This window comes from Stylophora pistillata, chromosome 7, assembly GCF_964205215.1.
Source record: "Stylophora pistillata chromosome 7, jaStyPist1.2, whole genome shotgun sequence".
Taxonomy (NCBI): Eukaryota; Metazoa; Cnidaria; class Anthozoa; order Scleractinia; family Pocilloporidae; genus Stylophora; species Stylophora pistillata.
In genome coordinates, this window is record NC_142525.1 from 28,177,471 (window position 1) to 28,190,749 (window position 13,279).

Genomic DNA, 13,279 nt, shown 5'->3' on the forward strand with positions numbered 1-13,279 from the left:
ATACAATTTAAGAGATTTATACAGTGCTTTTTCTCTTACTATTTTGATCGGCTGATGACACCTTTTGTGTCTAGGAGCGTGTTTTTAATATTGCACAACACGGCACGACAGGACATTCTTTAACCCAAATGGGCGGTAGGCAATAGCTGACGCAAATGTTGGAGAGTTTTTAGCTACGTCACGCTAACAAACTTTGCTTTGAGTCGCTGTTTAGGCGCAAATAATTACCTTAGGATCCAACCAGATATCTCTGACACAGCTATTATTTTAGGTAAAAAACTAATCGGATACACGAATCCTTCAAACAACGGTGAAAGACTTGGAAGATGACGAACTTGAAAAATAGGCGTAGTCTGACAACTGCTTATTAGAGAGTGTTTTTTTTTTGGCTCCCTGAAGAGCAAAATGAGACAAGCAATTTATGAAACTTGGATAAGTAAAAGCTATTCGTAACAGAACAGTGCCTTTGTTTATTCTCTGGTGTGGCAACAACTAGGAAGTCAAAATGTTGACGTAAATTGTTGCAAAAATAGACACCATTATTTGTCGAGATTTTTCTCTATGTAAAGTGCGCTTGAAATGTTTAAAGATGTCGATGAGTGTCGTCTTCGCGGAGAGTAGACACTGCATTCGAAGTTTATAGGTTAGGGCCCGTTTGTTGTGAAGCTGAGTTCGCGAAATGGTTTTGGTAAATACTCGAGGTACACTGATCTGCTCATGTGCGTCATTAATGATGGACTGATCTGTGCTTAGGGCAGAGTACAAGTGCCTTCTGCACATCTCACAGAAGCCGTGCAGGAGATTGGGGCAGCAAATTGTCTCTGTTTTATATTCATTTTTGTAGGTGATCGTGTTTTGCGTCAAATTTGCGAGGTTGATGGCTAAGAATGTAATGTAGCCTAAATTAGTGAACTGAAGAAATTGGTGCCTCGTATTTACACAGTATCGCTAAAGAATCACGCAGATGTATCGTTGCAAAATGATGAAAGAAGAAAATTGAATATGTGTGGCAAAGCTGAGAAAAGGTGAACTTATACAAATAAAAGACTACGAAGATCTAAACAGTTACGAGTTAAGACTTGTTAATAGCACTAATTGTGTCGTTTTTGAAGGTTGTTTCGTACGTGCATCGTATCAATGTTCTCAGTGGTACTAACAGGCTTGCCATTTGATAATATGGAGTGTTCGTCAGGAAGGAAATTTGGTGTGATATCAAGGTACCTCTCCTTAGCTGATTCTTTCTTGATATTCTCATGTCCTGTTTGGTGAACAGTCAAAGATGTTGTAAGGAGAAATTACTCGTGAATCACCTCTGGGAATTGAAGCGTTAAACGTTTCGTGGCCGTGAGAGATGATATTATGATTCCTCTTCAAGTATGCGATGGTCATTTGTAGCATCATGAGTAGTGAATGAAGAAGGACGAAAGTATACCAATATCTTATCAGTGAATTTGTTTGTTTATTGTTTTATACAACGGAATGTTATATTTTTAATGGTAATAAATCGCGCGAAGAACCTGAAATAGATCCTTTTTTGAAGTTTTGACCAATTTTTTTGCCTTAAATGCATATTTCAACGTAGTTTGAGTTTCTCGACTACTTATTGACTCATTTTCCAGAATTGTTTCGTCGGCGAATTGTTTTTTTTTTTTTTTTTCTTTTTTTTCATTTTACTAGTATGGTAATCACTCCCCGCGATATCTCTGCTGCATCAAATGACGGTTTCTTCTTGTCAGTGTTATAGGAAATTTCTACAGAACGGTGTAGAGATTATGCATACTGATGGAAGAGATAATCACTGATTGAAGATCCGGGCAATGTACGTAAAAAAAAACGAAAGGGAAAAAAAAAAAAAAAAAAGAAAGAAAAGAAAAAGAAGTAAGATAAAAATTTTCAATAGGCAATACTTACAGCCAAGTTCCTCTTTTTTAATGTGAAGTCATTCTTGCATGAAACCTCGCGGAATGAGGTGATTTATCAGAAATCGGGGGCGATTTTTTTTTTAAGAATGACCAATATATTACTTCGTTCGGTCTTAACATTATACTTGAGACAGTCGATTTTAATGACATTGGGTTATTGAGGTCGCCCGCCTAAAGTGTTGCAGTGGGCTTCCGAGAGGTTCATGACGCAAACATCCCCAGCTCTCTTTTATTATGGTGATAGAGATCCTGAAATCATAGATTCATTTTGGATTTTATGGTGGTTGTTTTTACCTTAGTGGCTTGAAAGAACAACCCGATGTTTCACAATGCACTGTCATGTGTTACGAGCTGATTAGAATTCGCGAAACGGAGGACAAAATTGATTTTATCTGCACGTCATTTACGAAGTGTGTTCTGAGTTGAATTGTGGAATGAAGGTTCTTATGGAAACAATGCAATATCGTGAAATGAATGATTTGGCTGTCAAATCTTTTTTTCTTTAATATTTCCTTTATTTTTTGAAATCGTATTTGAAAATTTGCAAAATTTTCCAAAAGTGTTCTAATTTTTTTTTTGTGGTTAATTTTTTTTTTTTTTTTTGAGAAAGTTGTTGTTTGTAATTGCTTTCACTCGAGGTTTTTTTGTAATCTATTTCTGTGATCTCTCTGCCACTTCAGAAATGCCTCACTTTAAAAGCACTTAAGTAGAGATCTTGTGTAAACGTGAACAAATACAGATGTAACTTACTTTGATGGTTTTTTGCCTTGAGTGAATCGTAAATGACTTAAAAGCTTTTTTCAAAATTTTGGCCTCTTTATGTTTCCGTCCTTGGATTATTGGGCAGAATCGAAATTACTTCTTCGCGGAAGCTTCTTGTCAATATAAAACATACCGGCCTTGAAAGGCATAATTCGAAAATACCATTTTTTTAAAGGAAAATTTGTATTTAAAGTCTTTGCTGATTGTCGACACTTTGTAAGTAGCAAAGCTTGAAAAATCACGCTGGACGGAATTTTTCCAATTCTTCGAAGTATTTTCGCCAGTCCATTAGCAAATACGCAATAACAATTTTAGGTAGCTTTTTTTTTTTTTTGCGCGATTTATCAGAGCCTTTGTGCAGTTGTCCCTCAAACGGGCCGAACATTATTCGTAACAAAGGGAACTTTATATTGGCAACGTTCAATTAGCTGGCACTTCTTTGTTTCCCTGAGGCATGTTTGTAGTAGTCTTTCTGTTCTTTCTATTCAACTCGTTGTAAAGCAGGTTAAAGCATTATTGTCTGCCTGTAAACACTCTACACAATGCTGCACATCAAAGCACGTCATTTGCTATCAAACAACATAATAAGTATTTTGTGTTGCTCGACAAAATAGCTTTTTCGATTACTTGAAATGCGGTTGCTTTTGTTGGAAGGCAGGATAAAATGTCTTCTCCGCCGTTCGGGCGTTTTAGTCGCGCTGCGCTCGGGCATAATGCTTTTTGCTGGTCGTCTTCAGTCGTGGAAATTCTTTGTGAGGGTAAAGCCGGAGGTATCTTCTTAAGGGTAAGGCGAGTTTGTGTTAATGTTTACGGCCGATAGTGTAGCGATTGTGGTTTGAATTTGAAAACGAAGCTCTCCGGTTTTCAAGTTTGTTGAAGAATGCTCTTTCTAAGAGAAGTACCCTTGAGATGTGGGCTAAGCTGAGCAATGCCGCGCAAAAAGCAATGACAATATTGGTTTTTTAGTTCCTTCATACAGAAATGGTTGAATTTTTGTCGTTTCTAGCGGACACATTGCATTATGAGGACTTCAGAATAAATTTGGCGTGGCGATGGCCACTTCGAACCAAATACGCGATGCCAGGTGAAAATATTTCGAAAGGCAACCTATTTAAGATTTTCACGTCAGTTGCGCGTTCTCGCGTAAGCCTGAGTCTTGGTGAAACGTTTTAAGGATGCAGGCGAAACTTTAAATAGCAAACAATCAAACCACAAAAATGGAGTGAAATTTCTCCCATACCCCCCACAGAATGTCGCGTGTTTCAAATGAATAGATGGCTGAATCCTTCATTAGCACCCTTTAGAAAAGCTGGGCACCCTGCCTTCGCATGGTAATGTTCCTGTGAATGAGCGTGCACGCAAATTTTAGCCGTAAAATTACCTGTTGGGGACGTTTCGTGGGCCAGTTTTTGAACCTGGGACCTTCTTCAATGAGGGGTTCCGGTGAAACGTACGTTTAGGGACATGGGGTTATGGCGTGTTTTCCGAAGAGGATCGGCCAAGTGTAAAGTGTTGACCCTTATTTGCTTGAACAAGAAGGTCTTTTTTGTAGTGTTACATGGAATTCGTTTTATTTTGTTCCAAGAGAGAACGATTGAAATCACATCAGCAGAAAATTGAAAAGGCTGACGGCATTGAATGTTTCAAATTTGAAGCCGCTCGAAGTTCATTTTCTTTGGAACAGCTTTGCCCGTTTGTTTGCGCAGATGCTGGGAGGACTATAGATTAGATTTCGTTTAAAACGAGCAGAATGCAAGTTTTCTTAAAGGTTTTTCTCTTCCCTTTATTTCCCCGGTAATTTTGGTCAGTTTAAAATATTCTTTTGCCTTCCCTATATGGCAGCGATCATCGTTTTAACTTGAAAGTAAAATTCATAATAGCTGAAGGGAATTTAAGTTTTTGTTTTTTAAATGAGCTTTCTGTTGCCTGACCGGTGTTGAAATTTCACCTTGAACTTTACTTTACCAGGAGAACGGAACAAAACGTTAAAAATGTTCAATATTAATCCGCTTGGCGGTAATTTTCTCCCGTCTTAGTTCAGTTTATTGATGAGGGCTAAATGAGGGCTGAATTAAACTTTTCTGTGTTGCTCCAAGGTGAGTGAAAAGTGAAAAAAAAAATTGAATTCATTGTTTTCGATAGCTCTAAAATTTTCGAACGGATGAGCTTCGGGGATTTGGCCGTTCGCATTTTCAATTTAAATAGAAACTCCTTGTCTTTTTGTGGTTAGTAAAGAACGCAAGCTTTTATGTCAGAAATTTCATTTATCAATTTCCAAGTTTCTGGAGAAGTATAATTCTTCGCTCTCGTAAATTTCGAAGATTTAGATTTGTTCGCGTTGTTAATATTTTATAAGCAAGATTAATTTGATATCTTCAAATTTTAGAGTCAAATAAGCTTGGACACTTGATTCCTTCTTTCAGTTCTTCCTTTCCTGAATATTCAGTTTAATCAATGACCGTCACCCAAAGTAATTAACTCGCTAATAAAGTGAACAGTCATCTCTCAAGTTGAACAGAGAGCGAAACAAACTTTCAGCTATCACAAAACTTCGCCGCTCTAATCCAATGTTTGTTGAGCCGGTTTAATAATTTCGGAGAGCGGCGCACAAATGTGAAATATTAGGTTAAGATCTCAATTAATACCGCTAATATCTTTTCAGTGAAAAGTCGTTTCAGAAGTATCCTAAGTTAGTTTGGTTTTCTGCGAAATTAATTGGTAGCGGTGTTATTTCTGTTGTAAATTTCCGATGGCAGTTTGCATGTCGTGAATAAGTTCTTCCGACAGCCTGTGAATCACGGCACTTAAGCCGCCTGCTTCCCCACAATTATTTTTGTTTTTCTTTTTCTCTCATTAAAATTACATGTGAAGTCCACATCCCAGAAAAAAAGAAAGTTATTTCCAGGCTTATAAATAACTTTTCTGTCTCGAATCTGCAGCGGAGATCAACAAATGATGTTGTTTTTTCGCAAAAATGTTATTTTACCCTCCTTATATTCTTAGAGAATTGAGTTTTTCCCCTTTCTGTGTCTTTCAGATGTCAAACGCACTCTTACATAGTGAAAGCTTCTGATGTTGTTCTTTAAACCTGTTTGAGCATTGAGAGTACCCTTCTACAGGTTTTGAATTTAATGCTCGCCCAAAACCGAGTATATTGTTTACAAACTATACGAAACTCTTTTTGAGTAGCGCGTTAGTGGTGCAATCGAACACGTCTTAAGACCTCTAAGATGCAAATGTCATGCAGCGCACGTGTAGCTCAAGTTGAAAACGGGTTTCCTATTGTATCGTCGTCGCCCAGGTGCCGTGAACAGTGACGAGAGGTTTTTTGTGCCCTTTCTCGTGCGTTTTTATCTCTGAATAGTTTGTTTATCGTACCTTTCTTTGAAATAAATCAAGCGAGTTCGATTTTCCAGTTGCGTTAACTGGTATCTTGTTCTTATTTGACGGAAACGTTAGAGCGAGTGTTTTAAAGCGGTGCGATGGATGAAGGTCCCGGCGGCGAGGCGTTTTTTCGTCGCGGTTAATGTTCGCTCATCCAAGTCTTGCTTCGAACAACTGGCCGACCACAGAGCACACGTGTTTAAGATAGAGCGAAACGTGTCAAACATGTCTAGTAAGTCCTCTATACGCACGAAATTGATTTTTATCTTAGTTGTGTTTTCCACCTTCTTCTTTGTTTCCCATAGATATCAGTGTCACTTTCGCTCTCAAAAAAAAGTTCAACTCCTTTTATTTTAAAGCAAGTTTCGTTTCATTGTTGTTTCTAAACTTAGCTTGCGCTGTATGTCTATTCCACTGAGTGCGTGTGTGTGGTTTGGCCCTGAAATGTTATCCCTGCTATATAATTAATTGCATGGGTAGGACTGTCTTGCAGAAATTGATATTTTCTAGAGGGATCAGATGTTTGGGCCTAACGAGTTGTTGCGGATTGTGTGGTTAAGTAAAATAAGTTAACATTTGGGTGAAACTCGATCCTAATACATTTAGCACATCGTTACCACATGGCTGGAGACCTGCCGACAGGTTCACCGTACACAGACAATTAATCTTTCATAAAATGAGTCTTTCGAGGGCAGGCGCACAATGAAAACAGAGTTCGAGATTTCAAGCTAATTTACTGCTCTCGGTTCGTGTGATTCAGCATTTTCTCTTTTCCCTCTCTTTTTTTTTTTCGTCGATGAGAATTATTTTTCCTTTATCATTTTCAGTCGAGAAGAGTGAAGAAAAAGAATCTGTGTGAAGGTTACTAGTAGCGAAAATTCTTCATTGAAAAATCCATTTCGTGAAAAGTTTATTATCGCTAAACTGTCGATCATGTCATCCTTGGATTATTTGCTAAGCTGACTACGGGATTGTTGTTGTCTAAAACTTACAGTTCCTCCAAATTTTCCGTGTAAATACGAAAGACGTAAACTACATGACGTTTTTAATTAGCTATATTTTTCGTGGTGGAAATACGACAAAACAGTCTTCAGTTGTGGTAAAGAAATTTATGTTATCAGTTTCTGTACAAAGTTTAAAAGTCGTCACCGCTAGCCGCAAATTAACTTGGCCTTTATTAGCGGATAACGCCTTAACTACTCACTCAGAAACAAAGCGAAAGGGCACGATTCAAATGTAAAGTAACCACGTTTTGTTCCGCCGAGCGTTGAGCTGTTCAAAATACAAAATTGTTTCGTCGAATATTTCTTGATTTGATTCCTTTTTAGTTTCAAGAGGGTTCTGATTTCTCCGTTAAACTTTGTGAACAAAGAAACGTACTGAATCAAATATCGGATGGGAATATTAATGATGTAAAAGCAACCCGATATGTTTCGAGTCTTTTTTTTTTTTTTTTCGTTTTGTATTCAAGTATTACTTCCTACACGCAACTTATAAAACGAAGGTCATTCGTTGTGTTTTTCTGCCTACCAGGTACCTTGTGAAACACTTGAGTTGTTTGAAAATAAAAAACACAATTAGTGTTTAGTTTTCGGTTGAAGTCTTCGACTTATCAATGAGAACTGGCAGCTTGTTTGTCGATTTAGACCATGCTCCAGGCACTCTCTCTCCTTCTAACTCATGAACCAGCTTATTTTTGACATCTGAAGGAAAAGAGCTTTTTCCGTGCCGCGAATACACTTTAAAACCAAATAGAATGTTACAGCTTTTAATTACAACGTGGAAGGTTGCTTGTATGCAAAGCTTTTAACGTGCGAGTGTGAACGTTTGATCAGATGCTGCAGCGAGGCATTTTTTCAGTACTCTGCCCCGTGTGATTCAGCAGAATTTTTTTTAACTATCAGCTATCGATTTATCACCTTAACGTAAATAAAGAATATCTGGGATCAAGACCTTATCGTATAACTGTTGTCGTAACGTTAGAATCATTCAACATGGATGGATGCGAACAATTTTCTTTCCCAATGCAGTTGTAAAATTAGCATATATTTGTCTTAAGAGCACCAGTTCAGAGCTGTTTTGTTTTTCACCTTTCAGATTAAAACCACCTGAACTTATTTTTTCCCCAAAAACCTTAGAAGGGTTTTGTTCCCTGGCTTTTCATAAATCAAGCCTGCGGGGATTATTTTAAAGTCTAATTACGGATTGTGCGCCGCCATCCCATTCAGGGATACGAGTCGAAACGAATATATTTTCACTTAACGTCTTTTGCTTGTGGTATTTTATTCTCTGGGGAAATTTTCTTTGCACTGTTTGGCTTTGAGGTCGAGTTGAATAGCTTGCCCTTTGAAAAGTGCCATTGAATTTTGCTTTTGTACAGATTTAGTTGTCGATTCAGTACCAGAGATGGTTAGTTTTGTTTTTTCAAGAGGCATACACGATCGTTCGCGCTCAAGGCCCAATTTAGGTCTGTTCAAGTGAGGAATATGAAAACTGGATGCATCTTGGTGCGATAATGACCCATTTGGACCCATTTTGCCGGAGGTTATTTCATTTATAGCACGGTAAACGTGGTGTTGTCAAAGTTATGTTAGTTTATCGTGATCTCTTTCTACTTAATTTACTCATGCACTGCGATCTAGTACTTGAATTTATCTGGAGATGTATACCAGTACTTTAGTTAGAAATTAGATTTGTATTATATCATAAAAGTAGAAAGAGTTTAATCTTTCTCAATTAGAGTTCACAGACCAGTAGACTAGGAGATAACCATCACTCGTTAATCTCAAGCATCGAAAATCTTGTTGTTCTAATAGATTTTTTTGCCGACTCAACATCCTCCTATTGAGAGCATGTTAATCTTTCTCCATTCACAGTGAACTTGTGCTGTTGAAATAATTTTGTGAAGATTTGAAAGAAAACTTCTTGTGTCTCTTCAGAAATATCTTAGACGTGTTCGAGCGCGGGCGTTCTCGCTTTGTGTGGTTTGCCAAAATATTCATGAAAATGAATATAATTCATCGTAAGCCTTGTTAGGAAAGTTCAGTATATAACAATTGCTGTATTTTTGCTTTATTTTATTAGTGTACCAAAACTTATTGTGTTTTTTCCGAAACGAACGTCCGTTTGACTAGCATCGTTTCACCTAAGACTAGGGTAATGCATTTCTTCCTCGGGAAATCTTCCAGATATTATATTTTCCATCTGTATTGTTCGTATCTTTTTTTCTATTCCAGGGTAATCTGCTTTGCGCGTATAACTTGAGCCCTTTTCGAAACGATTCGCAAAGAATCATTTACCTCGTACTCACTGCTGTTGTTTTAACGCAACCCATCACTAAACGTTGTTTTGTTCAGTTTGGGCGCTCACCTTAGAACAGTGAAACGTGTTGAAATTTTCCTGGTGTGAAAATGCAGCTAAGCTCGCGTCAACTTCCTTGCATTTAATTCTTCAATTACCTGAGTCTTGTATGTTTAGACAGAGGCTTTTGTACAGTGCAGTTGTAATAATTGGTTTACAATGAGTCACCGTCTTTTAACTTTCAAGGAGTCTTTACATAACATTAATTGGAGTTTCTAATTCTTGCACCGCGTTTCGCTGTGTTTTTTCGTACTGCTCCTTTCTCGAAACATTCAAATTTTGTTTTTTTTCTTTAGCGCTGTGAACACCTAAGCGTCTTTGTTGTGAGATGTTCTCAAAGTTCAAATGATGCGGTGTTCCTAGTTTTATTGCCAAGGAAATCGATTATATGGCGCCTCTTCCCCTAACGAAAACTCGTGTTTTTCAGTTACGAAAGATCATATTTGTTTGTGATTTTGATACCCACTCCCTTGCAAGATCAAACATTTCCAGGTTTGAGTTTCATGCATATGTAAAATTCCCCTTGTTAGTGATTGTTGATTTTACATTTTGATTAACAACTGATTTTTTTTTTCTTCTAATCTCCGATCGATGTGTATCTTAGTGGCTTTGAGCGTGGATTTCATAACTAATAACTGACGCCTCCTTTCTGGCGATAAAAAAGCTAATCCAAAAAGGACTTCCCTCTAAGTAGCGGTGGCAATTTAGTGATCAAAACTGTTATCAACGATTTTTATGATGTATGTTTTTGTCGAGTTTCGCTACGTTTTAAAGCTTGTTTCTTAAATTTCGAGATTCGTACGCGCGCAATCCTTAAAAAAGGTTCTCGTGTGTCGTTAAAAAGATCTTTTTTCTCAAAACTACATTATCTGTGATATTAGCGATTAGATAACTTGTAGTCAAGTTGCCAAAACGAAGGATTTTGCGCTGTCCCTCGTCGCTTGCTTCCTCGCTTATGAACAGCTGTTTTAATGTTTAGACAAACTGAAATGTTGTCTTTCACTATCTTACTTATGTTTACTCAATCAGCTCGGCAAAGGTCTTTGAGTAGCTCCTACCCGCGTACAAACTTTGCGCTGATCTCTGTCTTAAATTTACAAATAAATTTGTGCGCAAGGAAAAAAATCTCTAGATCTTAATGTTTCTAATTCACAACCACCGTTATATGGTTCTAGTCTTTCCTTGATACACAAATTGGATGATGAGACAATTTTAAATCGTTCTCATCTAAAACGAGAATTCGCCACGATATATGTATTTATATGGATAGATATATATTGACGTGAGATAGAATTTAACTTTTAGTTCAGATTAATTTATATGAAATGCACTCATGTTTAGCTTTTCTTAAATTCGCACTTACCCTGAGGCGAAACACTAAGCAAAACAAATCTCTGTCGGAGGAAAAAGTTCAGGTGAATGCAAAATTAAGTGCACGAATTTGGAACTACCGAAATTAAAACCTCTTTCTGAGTTGTAATTAATTGCTGCGCCGAATTTCACATCGTACAAGTTAGTCGGCGGAGTTGACTTTTTCAACCATGCCAACATAAAGCAAAAAAGTTAATGTTGAATTTTTCTTCTCATTTGAAAAACATACCGTACAGAATCCATTTGCGTGGTCAAACTTCCTCCCTGTGGAAACGAGCTATCGTAGGCAAAATATTTTCATCGACATGCAGCGATCTGCGATATGTTTATATCAAAATCGTTCACTTAGGGGTTTATCCGGCCGCTGGCAAATTTGCTAATGTGTGGTTTTATGGCGATGTTTATCACTGTGTATGATGTATTGCCGAGCCCAAAGGATACGCGTTTGAAAAGAATACAAAAGATGTAGTGGTTTCTTTTCGCGTATGAAAAGGGTAAATTTCGAATTGGCGCATAAAGGCGTTATCTTAGCCGGACAATGGAATGGCCCCGTCCCTTCAAATTACTTCTTTTCAGGGAACGTTGCTTGTTGATTTATCGCACAAATGATTCCAATTCACTTTAGCCGCAAGGTCGATCGTGTGAATAATTTTGCACCGCAGAATTGTAACTTTTTCCCGTGAAAAGGCCGCGACTTCCGTCGAAAATTTCATTAGTTCGTGTTTCATCCTAGATTGGAACGTGATTTTGTTGGTGCTTGCAAGGATTGTTTATTTTGTAGTTAGCGAGCTGTGTAAACGTTTTGCGATCGCGTCGAAAATTACCAGATAATGATATACCACAGAACGACATAGCATTCTGTCGTCCGCTAATAAATTCTTTGATTCGTCTAACGTTTCCGTGGTTTAAAACGTGTAAAAGACCCAAGTTGCCTATGGTTCTTAACGACATGTTAATGGCTCGTTTCTCGTTAGCCTCGGACCCCAGCGTTGCTATTTCGCTACAATTTTGAGCACTCTTTGGAGCATGCAGAAAGACTCTTTTGTCTGGCCTCTCGATCGCTTAAATGCGAACTTGACCGAACCAGTGATAGTTCGAGTACAAGTTGATATTGCACACACTTTTATTTCTTGCATCAAGTAGCGAAAATCCCTGGGCGACAATAGAATTAAGGATTGTGGTCAGTTTTTTTGTGTTTTTCTGGCGAGCGTGAATGCATAAGCTGGCGAAATTCGGATTGATGGCCTCTGAGGATCAGGAATCTTTCAACGCTAATCAATTATTCATCTTAAGGGTTAGTCATGGAGGCGGGACGGTGTAGAATCTAATTTAAAGCTTCTGATGACAGGGGGATAAATTGTTAGCGATCTTATCTAAATTTGCCATTGTGCCCAAGCCGTAGGGGACATTTCTTCACCCGGGGTGGCTCGCACTATTTCAATTGACAATTTGATAATGAACTGCTAAAGTTGCCCTCTCGCTAGCAGCCGTCGATTACACTTCCTCTCTGAATGCGCTGTATTTCCGATCAGGTTTCGTAAACATTGCTGAAATGAAGAAAGAAAAACACGATTGCGCCTCAAATTCTTGCTAGTCTTTCGTGTTTTTCGCGCGACAGTATCACCTTAGCTTTTGTTCCTTTAATATTGATAGGTCGGTATCTCAGTGACCATGCCTTGGTCACCCAAGAGATTACTCACTAATCAAAGCTTGGGTTGTTGCAATGTCCTCTGTGTGCCCGTGAAAGTTTCAAGAGTCGAAACTGTGTTTTTTAATTAGTTTACATAACATGGATGCTAATCACTATGTTAGCAGCACGTGTAGAAAGCTCCAGTGACCCGAATCTAATGTTATCCTACCTCTGCAGAGACCACACACAACGATGTCTGATTTGAACTCAACTCTCTTTCTCTTCATCTTTTTCACTCGCAGGTCTTTCGTCTCAGTGAGTTTGTTTCGCTCGACGTGAGACGCTTTGTGTCCCTTCTCCACAAGAATTTCACGTCAACGTGAGTGTTCTTTCGTGCGAGTAAACATTGTATACACGGCAGAGTCAGGTTCCTGATTAATTTTGAGGAAGATTAAAAAATGCCTGTTGTCACTCAGGCTCTGGGGAGGAAAATTGGTTTACGGAAAGTGATAGACACTATGGCGAACAAATGTTGGTGATCACGACTATAATTTAAAAACTGAATCGGGCCGTAATCGGACCAGAAAAATTGTTTTCACAAATTTCCCTAGCTTATATGATGTAATGAAGATGTTTCAGCCAGGAAAAGTAATATATTTTTGTCGATAACATGCCGCCTAGAAAATTATATTTTTGTTCAAGACTTTTCGTATTTACATACGACATTAACACCTTGCCAGCATTGGAAATTTTTCTATTACATTCAATAAAAATATATATTTGTTTTACAACAGTATGCTTGCTTTTTTCGTTTCGTTGAGGTAATTTTTTACAAACGAAACGATTCACA

At 37.9% G+C, this 13,279-nt stretch overlaps 1 protein-coding gene across 1 annotated transcript in view; it reads left to right on the forward strand.

Moving 5' to 3' along the window:
• The window catches only part of LOC111330587 (uncharacterized), a 39,696-nt gene extending 26,476 nt beyond the window's left edge, over window positions 1-13,220 (forward strand). Inside the window, exon 26 of the mRNA XM_022935461.2 lies at window positions 12,732-13,220. Within this exon, the coding sequence (XP_022791196.1) occupies window positions 12,732-12,812 (81 nt within the window). The 3' untranslated portion in view covers window positions 12,813-13,220. The remainder of the gene's footprint in view (window positions 1-12,731) is intronic.
• The last annotated feature ends 59 nt before the right edge of the window (window positions 13,221-13,279 follow it).